The 19,598-nt window shown below is 33.7% G+C and overlaps 1 protein-coding gene across 6 annotated transcripts in view; it reads left to right on the forward strand.

Moving 5' to 3' along the window:
• SLC4A7 (solute carrier family 4 member 7) overlaps positions 1-19,598 on the forward strand; it is a 98,745-nt gene that overhangs the window by 78,596 nt on the left and 551 nt on the right. For 3 of the 6 annotated variants that reach the window (XM_026689300.2, XM_087946358.1, XM_087946359.1), the window contains 9 exons: positions 1,160-1,273; positions 2,850-3,011; positions 4,112-4,363; positions 4,830-4,898; positions 5,258-5,431; positions 5,611-5,742; positions 6,964-7,064; positions 8,871-8,978; positions 11,316-11,868. In XM_026689300.2, the coding sequence (XP_026545085.1) occupies positions 1,160-1,273; positions 2,850-3,011; positions 4,112-4,363; positions 4,830-4,898; positions 5,258-5,431; positions 5,611-5,742; positions 6,964-7,064; positions 8,871-8,978; positions 11,316-11,397 (1,194 nt within the window). In that variant the 3' untranslated portion in view covers positions 11,398-11,868. Of the gene's footprint in view, positions 1-1,159; positions 1,274-2,849; positions 3,012-4,111; positions 4,364-4,829; positions 4,899-5,257; positions 5,432-5,610; positions 5,743-6,963; positions 7,065-8,870; positions 8,979-11,315; positions 11,869-13,293; positions 14,176-19,598 lie in introns of those variants that run through there. The other 3 variants (XM_087946355.1, XM_087946360.1, XM_087946357.1) reach the window with 2 other exon arrangements.

Genomic DNA, 19,598 nt, shown 5'->3' on the forward strand with positions numbered 1-19,598 from the left:
ATATGGATACGGGGCTTCAAGGATTGTATTGAAAGAACCCAGGCTGTCTTGTTTTAGAAAACTTCTGGGTCTTCCTCCTTGTGTTGGTTTTGCACCGATGTACCTGGAACTGGGCACTTGATCAGTTGAATGTATGGCGTGGATTAACACCTTTAAATGGTGGTTTCGGGTGCTCTTTCTGGCAGTTCCTGGTAGCTACCTCTCTCTCCCTGGCGTTTGCTGACTCTCATATTTCTCATTGGGAGAGGGAGCTAATGAAGAAATTACACCTGCTAGGTTTTACGGGGAATGCCCTGGGAGATTATGGCCTTAAGGACGCCCAATTTAGGGTAGTCCAACGGCTTGTGGACATTGACTTGCAATATCTACGAGCCAGAGCTAACAAAACTTGCTCCCCTCTGATCTTCAGCCAATTTAATAATTAAGGACTGAGGATGGCTTCCTATTTTTACACTCTAACCATTCCCAAGTATAGAAGAGCTTTCTCCCTAGCCTGTTTTAATGTCTTGCCCTCAGCACTACTGGATGGGCGATTTAAGAGGCTCCCGATTAACGAGCGGCTATGCCCCTGTGACAGAGCTGAGGTTGAAACTGTGGAGCATGTCCTTTTATATTGCCCTATGTATAATATAGGAAGATCTAAGTTACTGTCTCTCCTTGAAATAGACCCTTCTAGACCCAGTGTTAGTAATTTGTCCTTATATTGTCTAGGGGCTGGCTCCTCACATATCACTTCTTTGGTTTCCAAATTTTTTTTAAGAGCTGTAACCATCAGAGGAGAACGCTGTAATTCCCCTTCATCAAGTTTTTGGTGACCAATTGTTCATGATTAATTTTCCCATATTCTTTTGTTGTACTTGTGTTTTGGTCTGTGACCGCAAATAAAGTATTATTATTATTATTATTATTATTATTATTATTATTATTATTATTATTATTATAACAATAATAAATTAGTTTAATTATTTTGCAAGATTTTGATTTACTATTTATTCATGAAGAATTTTTTTCATGAACAAGTGACTCCTATTTCAAAATACTCTAAAATTAATATGTTAAGAGCATATTACAGAATCTGAATGTTGTTGTCCTTCAGAACTATTTCATTGCACATAAGTATTTGAAATGCCAAAGTGCCTTCATGCTTCTTTCTTTTTAGGTACGTTCTACAATAAGTGATTTTGCTGTATTTTTGACAATAGTGATTATGGTTTGCATCGATTATTTTGTTGGAGTTCCTTCTCCTAAATTAAATGTGCCTGAAAAATTTGAGGTAAGTAAATGTTTTTTAGTTTTCTCTTAATAAACTTTGAAATACTATCCATTAAATCCTCAGGCAAAATTATTTAATTTTTAAAAAGTAGTAATTTTTAAAAAAGTGATATATACTGCTGCAGCAGCACTCTTTATTAGCTTTGTAGATGATAGAATTGAGAAACTATATCAGTTGAATTCATATATTTGATTGCATATTTCATGGTTTTGACTCAAACAGCTTTCTGCTTCTGCAGATGCTTTCTGAAGTGCTGTGAATATCACATTATGGCAACAAAATGGAGCAGTTTGTTCCTGGGCTGGGTGGTGGCCTAGCAGAAGCATCTGTCAGGTTGGCATGCTCATATGGAGATTGTACTAAGCAAAATAGGACAGCATGTCTCTATCCCACAAGAAAGTTACCTGGAAGTGACCACTATTTTGGTCTACCCACATGGGCAGGTCAAAATAGCAGCCACTTCCACAAGGCTGCCATATAACTCAGGGACATGTGGTCTGTCCTCTTTTCCAACATACAGTCTAGAAATCTTTTAAAATAAGTGATGAGGAAGATACGGGACGTAGTGAGATGGGAATCAGGCCTTTGGGACTCAGTGGGATGTTGAAAAGACCTCTGGGGACCCAAGGAGCAGGAAGCAGAGCACAGGGTATCTTGGGTATTGGAAGAGACTTTTGGAGGCTGGGAATAGGTGGGCCTCAGCCTGCACTAGATCTTATCCACAAATGGTGGTATGTTACCAGTAGCACTGGTTAGCAGTTGGCTCCACCCACCCACCCCTGCCCTTTCCTCTCCTATATTTCCTTTGTTTGTAGCTCAGCTGATTTGCCTCAGCTGTTTTATTCATCAGCGCTGACGGTAAGTTTTCAAGCTTAAAATAGCCTCTTTTAGAACGTGCCGAAGCACGCGCTCACAGAACCGGTAGTAAAAAAGTTTGAATCCCACCACTGTTATCCACCCCTGAGGCATCCCATGCTTTGCTTAACAACTGCTTGTTTCTTTAACAATCACATAAAGAAAAATAAGATGTGCGCATTGTTAAGTGATGCCAATTTGCTTAACAATTGGCACCACTTGCAAACATAATGAGCAGACTCTACTACTGTCATGTCTCAAAGGTTACCTGTACATTTATATAACTATTTTATTTATTTAAAAGTATCTGTTTTTAATTGCTTCTTGGTATATATGTTTGATTCCTGACAGCCATAGGCTATAATTAAAATTTGTTAAATAGTTTGCTTATTTGGTGGTTCAGCAAAACTTTAATAGTGATATAACAGATGCTAAAAAAGTAAAGGTTGGCAACCAATAAAGTATGATAATACCTTGTGATCATGCCAAATTACCCAATTTCAAATATTTATATCTTAAACTAAAATTGTATTTTTATATTGTTGTATTAATTGCATCCTACATGAAACATATCTTTTTTCAAAAATAAATGTTTTAAATTTAAATTTAAAATAATTTTTATTATAATCTGTATCAAGGTATTTATAGTAAGTGTTTCTCTTATAAATAATGAAAAAATATCTGTTCCTTTTGGTAGCTGTATATTTATATTTTATTTTAGCCTACACGGAGTGATCGTGGATGGCTTATCAATCCTCTAGGGAGTAATCCTTGGTGGACCCTAGTAATAGCTGCAGTTCCAGCTTTGCTCTGTACCATCCTTATTTTTATGGATCAGCAAATTACAGCAGTTATCATAAACAGAAAAGAGCATAAACTCAAGGTGACTAATTGCTTTGTTTGTTCATTTACCAATGCAACAGTTAAGTTAAATTAGAAATAATTACAGCACTAAAGTAATTTTCTATATACAGGAAACATACAAGACAAAATCTTGTATTCAGCTAAATACTTTAATAATTTGTAGCAGACAAATTATTTATAATATAATTTATTTATAACTTAGATCATTTATTCTTGGGAAAGTTTCATGTGAAACAGATTTGACTCTGGTGATTGAATGGACATGTATCTTTTCTTGACATCTGTTTGTCATTGCCTTTTTCCAATATATTTTTAACTTCCCAAGCTAGTGTACAGCTAAATAATTTCATCTTAGCATCACACTGATAACTACATCCAACCCTTCTTCGCTTGTTGAGATCAACCAAGGATGGCTAAGGTTACCATTCAAGAAGACTATTTTTGTTAAACTGTTTAGCTGGAAAGTATAGTAAATTAAATATTGATGTTCTAAGATTGTAAGGAGGGGCAACAGAATTAAAAGCCAAAATTGTATTTCAGACAGAAACTTGGAAATGACCAGCATGAATGTTGTCTATTCATAAGTGTGTGTGTGTGTGTGTGTGTGTGTATGGGAGGGATGTGTGTGGCCTTCTTGAGCTCCATTTTTCCTGGCAGAAGCACTGCGAGCCGGTCCTTCACTGTTTCCAGGGCAGCCCTGTAAGCCAGATCTAAGAACTTTATGGGCCAAATGAGTTTGACACTCCAATTCTATTCCATTCCATTCTTTGTGCAGGTCAGTGAAGAATGTAATTTTCCCAAATACTGAAGCTGTAAAATCTTTTTATTATCCTAAAAATTCTTACCCACTACAATGTTTTCTACAGAGCCCAACCTCGTAATTTTGTTGAGTAGTATTTATCATACCTCTCAAATCTAATTTAAAATTTTGCACTTCTTTTTCATTTTACTCACCATTGTTTTCTGTTGGGTATATTCACTGACACATTATGAAGTGTGAAACAATTTTAAATTTAATCCACTTCTATAATAATCCTTTATATAAACATTCTAAATATTGTGAACATCATCTTACTATGATACCATTTTAATATGAAATATTTGTGTTTGATTCCACAGAAAGGTTGTGGTTATCATCTTGATCTGCTCATGGTTGGCATTATGTTAGGTATATGCTCTATTATGGGTTTGCCTTGGTTTGTGGCTGCAACTGTCCTTTCAATAAGTCATGTCAACAGTTTAAAAGTTGAATCTGAGTGCTCAGCTCCAGGAGAACAACCAAAGTTCCTGGGAATCCGTGAACAAAGAGTGACAGGATTAATGATTTTTGTTCTGATGGGGCTTTCAGTGTTTATGACCTCTGTTTTAAAGGTAAGAAGCAGATTTTAAAATTCTATTACAAGCTTAGTATATTAAAACAATTATTTTCCCTTCCTTTCCCTTCCCCTCCCCTCCGGTCTTTCTCTTCTTTTCCATATTTATTTTCCAAGGATCCATTGATACTACTAAAAATGGTAGTCTTATATTATTAATCTCTCATTACCATCAAATCCTTCACTATATATTTAACTTTCATGATCTACAGTCATACTTGTATATTCATCTCTGCCTAAGTGAATAGTAATGCCTTATATCTGAACCATTTCCCCCCTAATCAGATACTTGCCAATCACTTATGTTCTAATGACAGGTGGACAAAAATACACTGAAATATTCATCTTGTTAAATCTGTATTTTTTTGGGATGAAATAGTCAAATCTTTGCAAAAATTGCTTAAAGTTTTTATATTCATTGATCTGTTGATTATCAAAAATTGATTTACTGGGTTTTTTTACAGTTTATTCCAATGCCAGTTTTATATGGTGTTTTTCTTTATATGGGAGCATCCTCACTAAAAGGCATTCAGGCAAGTTTTAATTTTACTCATGTTTCATCTGTAGAAAAAAGTAACATAGATGTTCTGCAATATTTGGTTTTCATGTCTCACTCTGCCCCCATAAATGATTGTGAAAGGGCTCACCTTCTTGAATTTTTACAAATATATCTATCTTTATAATATTGCAAATTATAACAGATAGGCAGGAATCCAGAAATTCTAAAAGTTTTTAGTAGCTAGTGTAATTCTTTATTACAGATTTAATAAGATTATTATTTTTACTACTCAAAGAAGTATCATGCCCAATTTGTAATCAATTTATTTTTATTACTTTTGTTTTCTAAAATTGTTTTTAGACATATGTTTAATAATTTTTCTTTTCATTACAGTTTTTTGATCGTATTAAACTGTTTGGTATGCCTGCCAAACATCAACCTGATTTGATTTATCTCCGTTATGTGCCACTATGGAAAGTACATGTATTTACAGTAGTTCAGCTTACCTGTCTTATTCTTTTGTGGGCAATTAAAGCATCAGCTGCTGCTGTTGTTTTTCCTATGATGGTAAGCTAATATTTCAGTCTATCTACAACTTTATGCATCACTTATAAATATTTAAACATGAAATTCAATGATAATATTAAAGCTATGCAATTAATGCTGTATACTGTAATTTATATTAATTCTATATTTATATTAGCATTTTGATTTGCTAGTAATTTATATTTAAAACTGTTTTAAAGGTTTTAGCTTTAGTTTTTGTTCGCAAACTTATGGATTTGTGTTTCACCAAACGGGAGCTCAGTTGGCTTGATGATCTTATGCCAGAAAGTAAGAAGAAAAAGGAAGATGACAAAAAGAAAAAAGCAAAGGAAGTAAGTGAAAAGTATTCAGAATTGAGGCAAAAAACCCCCATAGAAGCAGTGTTTGGTGGGAAAATGGAAAACATTTTCCATATTTGAGCTTATCAGTGAAACAAATGGAAATTAGCTTTTAGTTCCTCTAAATATAGCAGTTCACTAAAGCTCTATAAAAAACATGGAAAATGAAATGTGATTGATAGGAATATGACAGCACAAACATAAACAGAATATATACTAAACATAGGTCTTGTATAAGTGTCACATGTAAATGCTCTTTTCCAAATATTAAAAGGCTTTTCAAAGATTAAAATAAAATAAATATTTGTAGATGGTGTATTGCTTTCAGGATTATCTTTCAATAAAAAAGCCATCGTAAATTACTTCAGAAAATACATGTATTCAGGATATAAACAAATAAGAACCAATAGCTATTGTAGATATATTTGGAATGAAATGTACTAAAATTTCTCTATGATTGATATTGTAAACTAGATTTTTAATGATATGTAATACATCTTTTTGTGGGTAAGATCACTGTTATGTTTGTTGGCATAATTTTTAATGTGTTTGTATAATTAATACAAGTGTCAAAGGAAAGTTCAACAGATTTGAAATAATGCAATACATAGACAACTTTTACTATAGTATCTTCCATTATGACAGGTTTACATTTAAAAATACTTCATCATATAACACAGTAATGGACTGTTTTGTTCTGGAGTAATTGTACTATAACTGTTTGAAAATAGCCTGACCTCAAAATGGGCCCATTCTGTATGACCCAGGACATTTCAGGATAGGGCCATTTCAAGGTCAGACCGTTTCCTAATTAGTTAAATAGTTTAATCTGTACTCAGAATTACCTATTTATGAATTAAAATGGTCCATAATGAAAAATTCTTCACATCTCTGGTTTTTAGCAACTATTCAAATATTCAAAAATATATTATTTTTTTGGTGGGTATTATAGACCTGAATTTGAATTCCACAATACAATGGCTTGTCAGTTTGCATAGAACGAGCTTTCATAAGAGGAGAATAGAGTATAATTTTCTGGCCTGACTTCTTCATAAATCTTCATCCTTTCCCCAAATGTTGGTTGAAATCTGTTACTGTGCAGTTTCCAAAATGCCTGCTTTTAGGTCTATGTTGACAAAATACAAAATTCATTTTTGCATTTCTCTTATAATTCAAAATTTGTTAAATCTGTATTGGATTATATATAACTTTCAGGAAGCTGAGCGAATGTTTCAGGCAGTGGACAATGAAACTGTACACCTTCCATATGAAAGAAGTGAAGTATTACAGATTCCTGTGAAAGCTCTAAAATACAGGTGTGGTATTTACCTATTATTTTATATTTTATTTTATATAATAGTTCATTCAATTTAATTCTGAAGGATACTTGTATAATCTAGAATTAATCATGGTCTGAAAGAGGACCAAAGAAGACTATAAAATAACTGCATGTATCACCATAATGCATTACATGTTACTTATTTACATAAATCTTTTGAACAGATCAGATGACTCCATACCAGTCATCTGGAATCTGTATGAAGAACATTATTTAATCCTATTTTATCTCTTATTGTGCATAGTTTATGTGAAGGACACTGAAGATATTAAACTAAGATTTTTATCATTTAGTGAAAGCCAGTATTTTCACATGTATAAATAGTATTGGTTGTGCGCTATAACAGGGGTCCCTAAATCCCGGGCTGTGACCCACTACTGGAACTTGAGTAGTTCGGAACTGGCCCACAGAAGGGGCAGGTGAGCACGCACTTGCATCCCCATTTGTGCAAGCAGTGAACAAATGTGCGTGTTGTGCTCCATTTGCATGAGCAGTGGGAGAGTGCATGAGCATGCACTCCATTTGCATGAGTGTGGGTGCTTGTGCCTGCCACTTGTGAAAATGGAGCTGTGTGCATGCGCGTGCGCTTGCCCACTACTCACATGGAACTATCCCTTCCCACACTTAATGGTCTGCACAGCTGAAAAGGTTGGGGAATGCTGTGTTATAAAATTTGAAATGTTATTCTCCAAATAAACATGTTTACCATTTTTAAAATTAATATTCCTTATATGATTCTGCTACTACTTGGATTCGACATTGTTTTAGAATTTTTAGACTGAGATAAATTTGATTTTTTTTGAAGTATGACTATCCCTACATGAAAAATTAATGCCAAGTGAGTAACTGCAATTAGTTTGGAGGCTATAATGTTTATTTTTGCTTTGACTTTCTGCTGAAAATAGTTATAACAGATTCTTTTCCTTCTCAAGTTAGTTAGTAAAAATATTGAACAGCTTATTGTCAGTTTTCTATCCTTTCTTAACAGAAGCTGTCAAAGTGGTATTGTACATTAACTGCACATGATTTCACTTGATTTTTTCTGTAATACTAAAGCTCATAAAGTACTATCAGTTGAAAATAAGATGGATGAAATAACACACTTAACAAACTTACTTTATGAAGTATCCTCCGCTGATATCATTGATCATGTAGTTAAGTTAGTTTTATAACAATATTTTTCTTAATTTTCCTAAAGCAGTTGCTCCAATTCCATTTGATGTAGTAGTATTTTGTGAATATCTCTACAAAATGGATACCTTGGAGTTGTGCCTATTTACAGAAAGACTGCCATCATTAGCATGGCAGGTCATGATAAAACACTGATTTATCAGAGGGCACACTAGTAAAAATGCTTCCCTTTTTTAATGTCCAGTTTACATTTCTCTTCTTTGCTTCGAAGCTGGGTAAAATATATATGCATTTAATTTATTATTGCATGGAGCCTGATTGCTGGTATATAAGCATCCATGAATCAATGGTAATTTCAGGAAAAGATACATGATAGAGAAAATAGGTAACAGTGATTCTTTCAAAAGTCTTTTCCTTCTATTATAATATGGTTCAGACCTTTAGAAGTTAAGTATTTTCATAGACTAATTTAAAACACTGTACTGGAATGTGAATTATTTTTAACACTGAGATTCTTAGTGTTAAATTAAAATAATGCATTTTCTAGTACCCATGCAAAAAACATAACCAAGGCTTAAAATGGTAGAGTGTGACACCTCATTAATGGTATAGCACAGCATGTAGAATTAATCAGTGTGTATTTATTACCCAGCATTGACCCTTCTGTGGTAAACATATCAGATGAAATGGCCAAAACTGCACAGTGGAAGGCTCTTTCCATGAACACAGAGAATGCCAAAGTAACAAGACCTAACCTGAGGTAGATTAATCATGCTTTATGTTTTGCTTTTGCTTTGTATGTTTAGAATGGAAACAGATGGAGCTGGTTGTTCATTTATATACCACAGTAATGTTGGTGAACCTTGTCGTTCAAATATTTGATGTGTCAAATATTCAGAAAATGCTTAACTTGACTCTTCTGGCATGTCACATACATCCCCCCTCCCCAAAAAGAGAGAAACAATTATGTTTATGTATCTCCCCTCCCCCATATAAACCAACCTAAGCAGTGTGGCCAAGATTGGCCCTGAAGTAGAGTCCCAAACCTTGATTTTAGCCCTAATGCCCTGCAGCCACTCAAAAAAGCCTCCTCTTGATATTCCTGAAGCACACCCCATTTTTGCTCATCCTCCAAAAGTATTGTAAGAATGAGTCATGCTTTTAAGAATAGTTGTTGTCAGGTATTGGTATGTCATCCAAAACATAATAGTTTCACCTTTGACATGCATGACATGAGTTTGCAATTACTGCCTTTATATCAAAGAGCTTATGTTAAGCAGCTGTTTAGAATGATGCTTATAACAAAAAGAGGATATTTTACCCCAAGTAAACAAAAGTGAAAATCAAATATCCCTATTAAGAAAATGGATATCCACTATTTTTATTATAGTGCTTTGAATGGGACAGGTAATCTGCTCTAGAATGTTCTCAAATGATAACACATTCTGTTGCATGATAAATATATTGGCAAATTAATAATATATTGCTGAAAGAAAATAATCATTTGGACTAATATAAGCTCTTTGCTTGGTTTCTTTGACTATACATTAAGAACTCTGCTCCAAATTACATAAAATAATGGTGGACAATTTTGCTTGTGAACAGTAAGAATATTTTTTCACCCTTAATAATATAGAGCTTTAGAGATTGATGTAGCAATGTTACTGATTGAAGAATGCCCTGCCTTAAAGCATATGTTTTGCAAATTGTGCTGCCATATTTCTGGGATATGCTGGAAAATTTTAGTTATATTTTTGTAGATATTGTTTGAGTTACAAAAAAAGATTCTGGTATATTCAGAGATAGACTGCTGGGGGTTTGCAGGGTTCGAGAGAGCCCCTAGTTAAGATCCTGTGCAGTTCGGAAAACCCTCAAATCCCACTCCTGGCTGGCCCTGCCCACCCCACCCCATTCCTCCCAGGAGTTCCCATGCAGCCCGTTTTGGATGCAGGTAAGTGCCAGCCGTGTGCAGAGGTTTCGGGAGGGCAAAAAATGGGCCTCCTGGAAGTTCGGGAAGGCTGGAAATGGGCCTGTTTCCGGCTTCTAGAGAGCCTCTGAGCCCAGGGAGGCTGTTTTTGTCCACCCAGAGGCTCAAAGAAAGTCTCTGGAGCCTAGGGAGGGCAAAAACGCCCCCCCTGCCATGGTGCAGAAGGCCGACTAGGTCACACCCGTCATGCCCATGCCCACCCAGCAACCGGACAGAGAACCCTTCACTAAAAATTTTGAGGCCCACTCCTGAATACATCGCTTTTTCTTGATACAAAATATTCCAATTTTCTTTCATAGAATTCAACTTTGTTTTAGTATTTTAATTTTAGGATTACACATTTGAGTGGGCGAATTTGAGACTCAGTGTAAGTAAAAATATAGTATTTCTGGGTTGACATATAATGTGAAATTATATCTTAACAATGGTTAAGAATCCATTTTTTATTTTCCATTCACTCATCATTCAACTTCATAATTTCATTTCCCCTCTATAGTACAATATACAGTGACTTCAGCTGATTTTTTTTTCACATGACCTGCAAATTTGGCTATAATCGCCGACACAAAGTCTTACATTCTGATATTACAACAACCCATGCTTATGAATTACTCAAAAAACCATCCTAGATACTTGCTACTGGATATTTGCAGTGCAGCCCTATGTCTGTCCATCTGTCTATTATCTACAATCAATCTATCCATCCACCTACCCTTCATCCATCCATCCATCTAAACTTCAATGAATTCTGATAATTCAAAGAGCTTTATATTATAATAGTTACACCAGATTATAACACAAAAGTAAAATCATTTATTTTAATTTCTAAATATGTATCTATAATACACAAGGTGGGAGTCATTGTGATTTCTTAATTATCAATCCATATTCATTTATCTAAATTCTAAAAGAATGTTCTACTGAACTTGCTAGGCTTTAAAGAAGATACATATAGGGTTGTATTGTTAGAATGTATAACTTTTTTTAATTAAAAAGGCATTTATAGGTTAAATTTTGCTTTATGCTCCTAGAAATATGCTGATTTATATTAACATATATTATTAATACTCTTGTATTGGTGTTTTTAACTATGTAAATTTTTCTTAACAGCCCTGAAAATGAGTCATGTGTGAAAATAGACATTGAAAAAACATCTGAAATAAAGTATGTAGATGCTGAAACCTCATTATAGAGGTAAAACAATGATATTATTTTATAGGATATATTGAAAGAGAGTGACTTTACAGCTTCTTTAAGTACTAGGTACTTATGTGAACAACAGTGAGATTTTCCAGCAAGAAATGTCTGTCACTGTGGAAATATTTATTTTAGTGGAATGTTTATTTCAATTTTTTAAAAGGAAAAATAATTTCTTTTTTTAGTTATCAGTAAGTCAAAGATCATCTTTAACTATAAATTATTGGTTTTCATTGTATCTGTGATATTTTTATATAATTTTAAATACAAATGTCCTGTTATCAGGCATTTGCTTGTTGGATTTTTGCAAATGTTATGCCAGTTTATAAGAACAAATGATACATATGCAATTTAGTGAATTGCTGTATTTCAGCCTTTATTTCATATTATCTTATGGGTTAAATAATTGTATTTGTATATGAATTATTTCCTGTTGTATTGTTAAACACCATTGTAATGCATTTTTTTAAAAATAAGTCTTATATGTAGTAGTCAACTTCTCAGTTTTATTTTTTAATTCACCAACCACAAGAGCAGATTATACTGAAAGAATAAAGCAGTTTTTAAATATAGAAGTCTAGATTGGCATTTATTTAGACTGCCTTTTAATAAGATTAAACATGATTATGGTTCTCTTTTTGTAAGATAAAATTTAATTTTCCCCTGAGTGTCCTATAAATATATGCCAGAGAGCTGGGGGAGTTTGATGATTGGTAACTGTAGGAGAGGGAAGAAATTTCTATCACATAAATGAAAATTTTCTAGTTAGTATTGTATTAGAACATCTGGATTTACATTAAGAGTTGACTTCTTTTACATAAACTTTATTGCTACTAGACATTGAAAATAAATTTATGTAGATTCTTGAATCCATCATTTTAACATTCAGTTTCAGGAAATAAAACCAGAATTACTTTAAAATTATGTTAAATTTAAAATTTTTTTTTCCAAAGCATATTTGTCTTAGATCAATAAAAGCACTGGTTTACAGTGCACCAAAGATTTTTTTTAATCTTACAGGAAAAGGCATTGCAATGTGTGAGCTTACAAATATTGTTGAACTTTTTTGGCAGCAAGTAGGAATGCAAGATTTGTAGTTTCATTTGGCAATATCTTGAATTCTGAAAAGAGCAAATTCTTGAATATAGTTAAAGCAATTTGTGGATTTTACCTGAAACAAGTGAGAGCAATACAAATAAAATTATTAGTTTGTTGAAAAGGGCCCAATCATTCTCAGAAATGCTCTAATGTAAAACTGAGCAAAGAAAGAAAGAAAGAAAGAAAATTTTGTAGGAAAGCATGTTAAAATGAAAATCTGATGCCTAAAATGATCAAATTAATATTAATATATTTTGTTTTTGATATGAAATTGGAAACTGGATAATATTTTCATTCCTGAGTGCTTGCATAGCTTGTGCCTTAAGATTTTTTTTAAATATGCACTTTTCTTTATTTAAAAATCATACTTGTTTATATCTCATAAATATTTCTGTATCTTTGAAAGTACACTTCCAATTTGTTACTTAGTGTAAGCAAGTGAATCATGTTCATTAGTATTGACAGCATTCCAAATTAATTTTGCTTGTCTTTTGTTATTACAAATATTTGTGTTCAGAGCCATGTGTAGAAATTTACATTCAAATAGATTGCTTTGAATTTTAACCCTTTGTTTTCAAATGCCTGAAATTCAATAATGCTGTTGTTCAATGCCAAAGGGTTAATAAGTTAATTTAAATAAATATCTGAAAATTATTGAAATTCATTATTTATTTGCTAATTATATAAAATAATTCCTAATGACAGAAATAACATGATTTGCGGTGTAGTTTACATTATTTACTTAAATACTTCTTATTAATTCATTATTACGTATTTTAATTTTTTACAGCAGATGTCCAAATATGAAGTGCTAATTTATAATTTGCTGCTTGTTACATGTTGTAAAACATTATTTCTTTTTCCATAAATAAAATTATAGTAATAAAACCAAACAATAAAAGACAGATTTTATTGTATGTAGATATAAATATTGCCCTAAAAGCTATAAATGAGTAAAATTACTGTTTCACCTGAGGGTGAAATCTAATTTATAGCCTGTATATTCCCACTATGAGAATAGCTAAGTGACTGTTTTCTAGATACAGACTGATTTAGTGGAAATAACTGCAGAGCAATCCCAGGAAACATACTTTTTCTGTTCTTTAAAGTGACACATTCTCAGAATATCTGAATTTTAATTCTATATAAACATTTTGTTTAAAATTGTTTAATGTCACCAATACTTTTTTCATGGGTTTGTAGGAACTCATTAACCCATATACACATATATGTGTGTGTGTATACACATACACACACACACAGTTTCTATATTCCACATTATTAAACATACTGAAAACAAATTATTCAATTTTCAGTTTTTCAAGACAATCAATAAAATATGTAAGATAGTGTTCAAAGCATGTACATTATTTAGCTTCCAATATGATATTTTTCCTCTTTTACTTCAGTTGAATTTATTTCTGTGTATGGTAGGCTTATAAACAGTGTTGTTTGGTAAAAAAAATTCCATTTATAATTGTAATGTCAGGTAACTGTGGTACATTACAAATATTCATGGGTCTTCATTGCTTAAAAGAGTTGTTAATGAATTGTGTTATGTCCCCAACATAGTGCATGTTGGCCATTAGTATAATATATTGAATGTTACTTTCTTTTGATATATTTTGGTCAATAATGTAATCGTTGTTAGGATGATTAATATAGGTTCTATGTGTTACTTAGCACAATTACTATGAAGAACCCTTTAATTTCATGAATGAATAGGTATGTAGTGTCCATAGATACTTGTATTAATACAAAATGTCCTGTGATTTTACTATTTGAATTTTTTAATTACTTTTTAGAAAATTTATCAAGAACAGGAAAATGGTTATAATTGGTGTGAAAATTTAAAAAAATCATATTTAGCATATATTGTCACTGTTTTGCAAACTTAGCATAACTTATTTAATTGACAGGTTTTTATAAATGCAGTTTATTGGTTAGAGATGCATCCTTTGAAAACTTCCCTTTTGTCACTGATACTTTGTTTTGTCAGTGTCTTCCAATGTTCAGAGTGTTTCCTGAACAAAACAATTTACTTTAATTTGACATGTAATTCCACAGTATATTCCAATTTATATAACGGTTTTCTACATCATTTTCTTATAGAATTATATCCAAAGTTACACTGTTTGAATGTAGAGATAATATTTTATTCTTTTATATAATGCCAACAAAATTCTTCAGTATGTAATAGAAAAATATCCAATGTTTTATCATTTGTTTAATGACTATTTTTTGTAATATTTGAAAAGGTTAAAAAAGCAATAAAATGTTACTGCTTTTAAAGATTTGAGTTACTTTTTTTTATACGTTGTACCTATACTAAAGGTGCTTTTTCAAGAGGCAACTGGACTTTCTGGTTTTTCTTTGAAGATGTTTCGCTTCTCATCTAAGCACTTCAGCTCTGACTAAAAATCTCCATAGACATTGTACCTGTAGGATTAATATTTCATATGAGGGGGGAAAAGGATCCTTCAATATTAGACCCTTTCTGTGAGGGCCCACCATTCCGAGTGTGAATAACAACTAGCAATTGAGTTTCCTTGCTGCCATCACCTCATCACTATAAACCAGTTTCTCCTCACCACACCAGCCCTATGGGAAACCAGAAAAAGTTTGAAAGGGAAATCCTTGTCCCACTCTAGGCCTGACCAAACACTGAAGAGAAACAAATGTTTAGGAATCAGTGGCCAGAAGCTAATATTTCAGCCAACCTGAGGATGATAGAAGCAACCCAACCAAGACTAAAAAAACAAAGAAAAAACCTTATCAAAAGAAAATAAGTTTTGAAGGAAGGAAGGAAGGATATGACTGTTAATATGAGTCTGCTAATGTAGTAATCTTCCAAAGAAAACTCAGAAATAGCAGATCTTGTTAAACAACTTAAGCCTGGTAATGATTTTATTGCTACTAAAGTTGTTCGATCCTGTCCTCAGTTAGTTTCATTTATAGATTGCAAAGTATTAATTCCAAAGGACTAGGTTTAGTTTTGATAGTTCCAATCAATAAAAATGGTATCTGGGTTTTGCTTGCTAATTTTTGGCCTACGACCAAACATGTAGTCCTGCTATAAGAATTTTGCATTATAGCTGGGATATATTTTTTGCTTGGAGCCATATAGTCCATTTACCTTTTTAGAGAGAATACAATCTAAATAATTAGGGATTTATTTCAAATCCCACAATGTGTTCCCAACATTATCTTACATTATAAAACTGGCAGAACAAACACTGAAATTCTTATCTCTCTCCTATTGGCTAAATTACAGGTACTTTTTTTCAGTTACAATGGTGCTGAATAAGTGGTGGTTATCATCAGTCTTTGGAATTCCGGCCATCACAGCATCCTGCTATCATATGATCTGATGCTTGGCAACTGGCTTGTACTTACAAAGTTGCAGAATCCCACAGTCATGTGATTGCAATTTGCTACCTTCCCTGCCAGCTTCCCAAAAGCAAAGTCATTTGGCAGAATGGCAGGCTGAAAGATGGATGGTGCAACGGGACACAAGACCCGGGGATGGACAGTGTGGCATAAATGAAAGAAAATCAGGAAGTCTTACCAGAGTGACTTGCAATGTTCCTTGCTGGCTTACTTATTGACTTTGCTTCTGGGAAACTGGCAGGGAAAGTTGCAAATGGCGATTGTGTGACCATTGGATTAACCTTCATAAATGAGGCCCAGCTGTCAAGATTCCAAATTGCAATCACATGCCATGTCAGTGCTAGAATGGTTGGAATTTCAAGGACTGGTTCTGATTACCATTTGTTCAGTGCCATCACAACTTTGAACAGTTGCTGAATAAGTGGTTGACAAATAAAGACTACATTTAAAGCTGTGCCTAATTGCAATTAAAAATTGATTAGCAAAGTGAAATTATATAGGCTATTGTTCTTAATGTTTCACTATAGTAATACTAATTTGGGATAAATGTGTTTAAATACATTTACAGAGTTACAAAAATTATCAGTCGGACTGGTAATAGAAAAAAAGATTTGAATGATTAGCAGCTATTAACTTGCAAATGTATGCTATACAGAAAGTGTGAATTATCTTGTGCTTCGTTGAGAAGTTTGCCCAAGCCACTAGCTTGAAGGGGGAAAACTTAATTCCTGAAAATCCTGGTAAGAGATGTGAGTAATTGTTTGTGGAAAAAATGGCAGACCACCATCATTTCTATGATCATATTCCTGGAATAGAAACTCATTCTTACAAAGAAGGAATGGGTTCCTTGGGAAAGAACTAATGCTGTCCTTCAAATATATGTTGGTGGGGATTCCTAGAGGTGAAGTTTATGTTTATTCATACTGGCAATAGAAAAAAGAACATGATGCCTGTAAAATATATGGTTATTTACTTGTGTGATATAATAGATGTTCACACATTATATGTATTACCTGAAATTTAGTACTGAGAAGAAATAAGAAGTCATGGTACTTTTCAACATAAATTAACAGGGAGAAATGAAATGTGCCCTAGAAAGCAAAAATAAACTCTTTGATAAGAGATTAACAATAGCTCCATCTAAAATGCTATTTGATTAAAGAGCTGGTCTTGCTATACAAACAAAACTGAAAATTCTAAATATGTGGATGAGAGAGTGGGATACAGATAAAGACTTCATAAGTTTAGGCATTTAGGGACAATTTATGACAGGCTCTAGGCCTATATTCTGTCCAACTTGAACAATCCCCATATGGTGCCTTTCAAAACAAAAGTTCCTCAGAATAGCTTTTTGTATGTGTGCCTTCAAGTCAGTTTTGATTCCTTGGCAGGAATTTATCACTGCTTATTTCTTAAGGCTGAAGAGAGTGATTGGCCCAAGTTCACCTAGCTGGCTTAATTCCTAAAGCGGGACTAGAATTCAAGGTCTCCAGGAATAGTTTTAATTACTTCGTGTTATTTTATTTTAATTATTTAACCTCCATTATGCAATACATTTTTAAAAATACAGAAGTAATTAAAAATCTCCACTTGGGGAGTGTGTGTTCTTTCTCATAGTGACACTGATCATTGAGATAGTTTGACCCTGTAAAAACCTATCATAACAGAGGAGGGTTTTAAACATCATCTAAAAGTTCAAAAAGAAACATACTAGAAGTCCCCAATGATGTTGTGCATCAGATTTAACATTAGAAAGGGCTCTGATAGTTTTTACAGTGAATCTTCAGGGAAGGCAACAGTACTTGGGCAATCATTCGGCAGAAACATTTTTAGCAGATGTGGATTAGTATTATTTTAACCAAACAGGAACTGAGTACTGTAGAAAAGCCAAAAATATGTCATAAGACAGGATATGCAGTCAAAGGCAAAGAAACAATAGCAAATGGGTACCAGGAATAGTGGAAGGAGAGAATCCTCAGAGGAAAAGAATCCATGACTGGAAAATATTAAGTTTGTAAAGGAATATACTTATGAAACAAACAAATGTTAAAAAGTTATGATAATTATATACTTACCAAGTATATCTAAATTATATTAAAGTAACCAAAATATCTTTATAATCCGCAAGGCATGTCACAATTTTTGAGCACTCCTAATGTTTGGAAATTGGAAGTTGAAAAATTTGACACACCCTACGTTTATAAAGTAGATGCTGGAGAGAGTATTTCCTTTGTTAAGGTTAAGATATTCCTGGGCTCGTCTTATTACAAGCAATATATAAACGTTCAACCTTGGCAACCTTAAGATGTGTCGACTTAACTCCCAGAACTTCCTAGCAACTGACTAGGGAATTTTGGGAGTTGAAGTTCATCCAGCTTAAAGTTGTGAAGGTTGAAAACACTGATACAGATCTATCACCCAATTTCTACTTCTTGGGAGGAGTATGATTACCTTCCTTTTTACAGTTTCCCTTCACTGAAGGTTTGACGTCAGCATTCTTAAGCATACTCAAGGGCCGCTGAGCTAGATTCCTTCTTTTGAATTCTAGCCGGGCGGCTTCCCTATTGCTATGACAACAACGGTAGTATTAGTCGTTGTCCCGGAACTTTCTCGGCCTTTTTGTACGAAGCTTAATCATTGGTTCTAAAAAGCGACCTTTAGGGAAAAGGCGCATTTTCATTGGTTCCTGCGTTTGCGGATTTGATCGCTCGGCTGACTGGAGCTTTTTATTGGGCTTAAAAACAAATTTTGGTATAATTATTACTGCAAAAATAAATAGTAAATAAGAGAGCTGCCGTGGTGTGAGCGCTGACACTCCAAGCAGGTGAGTGATAGAACGGCGTCCGAAGAGCAGCGATGTCCTCTTCTGTACAGAAATTGGGGAGGATAGACGGGAGAAGTTACAGTCCCCAATCCCCCTGTCCCCTCCTGAGATCAGCCTCGTCTTTTGAGGTTAGAAGGAAGGGCGCGGAGAGTGGAAAGCGGCGCTGGCCGTTCTTAAAAATCCTTTTACGGCTTGAGCTTTAGCGTCGGGGCGTGTGAGACAAATGTGCATGTAGGCAAGGACAGAGTATGTGTGACGTTTCTTTTACTGAAAACTAGGAAGAGCTCTGAGGCATCTTTAAACAAGAGCTGACTTAACTGAGCTATAATAAGCTTCTGTAGAATCCATCTTGCCAAGTAAACAGGGCACGCGGCCTCCTCTGTGGTTATAATGCAGATGGGCTCAGGTTAAAAAAAGATAAATACATACTGTGAATAAACGAGGGCTTCAATTTTAATATGCAAGAAGTACAATCTACCATTTCTTTTTATCAAGAATTGTATTCAAATTTTTTTTGGGGGGTGGGTGTTTCCATTCTTCAAAGATTTCCCGCCTATTTCTTTATAGACCTATATTGTAGATTTGAGAAAACCAGGATAACCAGTTAACCATATGTACTGTAAAATTTATTTATTTACTTGTATTCTGTCTTTATTATTTTTACAAATAACTCAAGATGGTGATGCAATGTGTTGCTAGGTAGCTGGATCTTGTTAATTCAGAAGTTAGCAATGTTGCAATGTAAAAGCAATTTAGTATTTCTGGGTTTGCTGGATTGTTATCTACCTTATAGTGCAGATTAGAATACCACATCTATTTCTATTAGTATACGCCATATCAGTAATTGACCTTGACTAATTTCAGAAGCTAAACAAGATCAGCTA

Source organism: Notechis scutatus, chromosome Z, assembly GCF_049901735.1.
Source record: "Notechis scutatus isolate UNSWTSFEM ecotype Mainland chromosome Z, rNotScu1.2, whole genome shotgun sequence".
In the NCBI taxonomy this organism is placed as follows: domain Eukaryota; kingdom Metazoa; phylum Chordata; class Lepidosauria; order Squamata; family Elapidae; genus Notechis; species Notechis scutatus.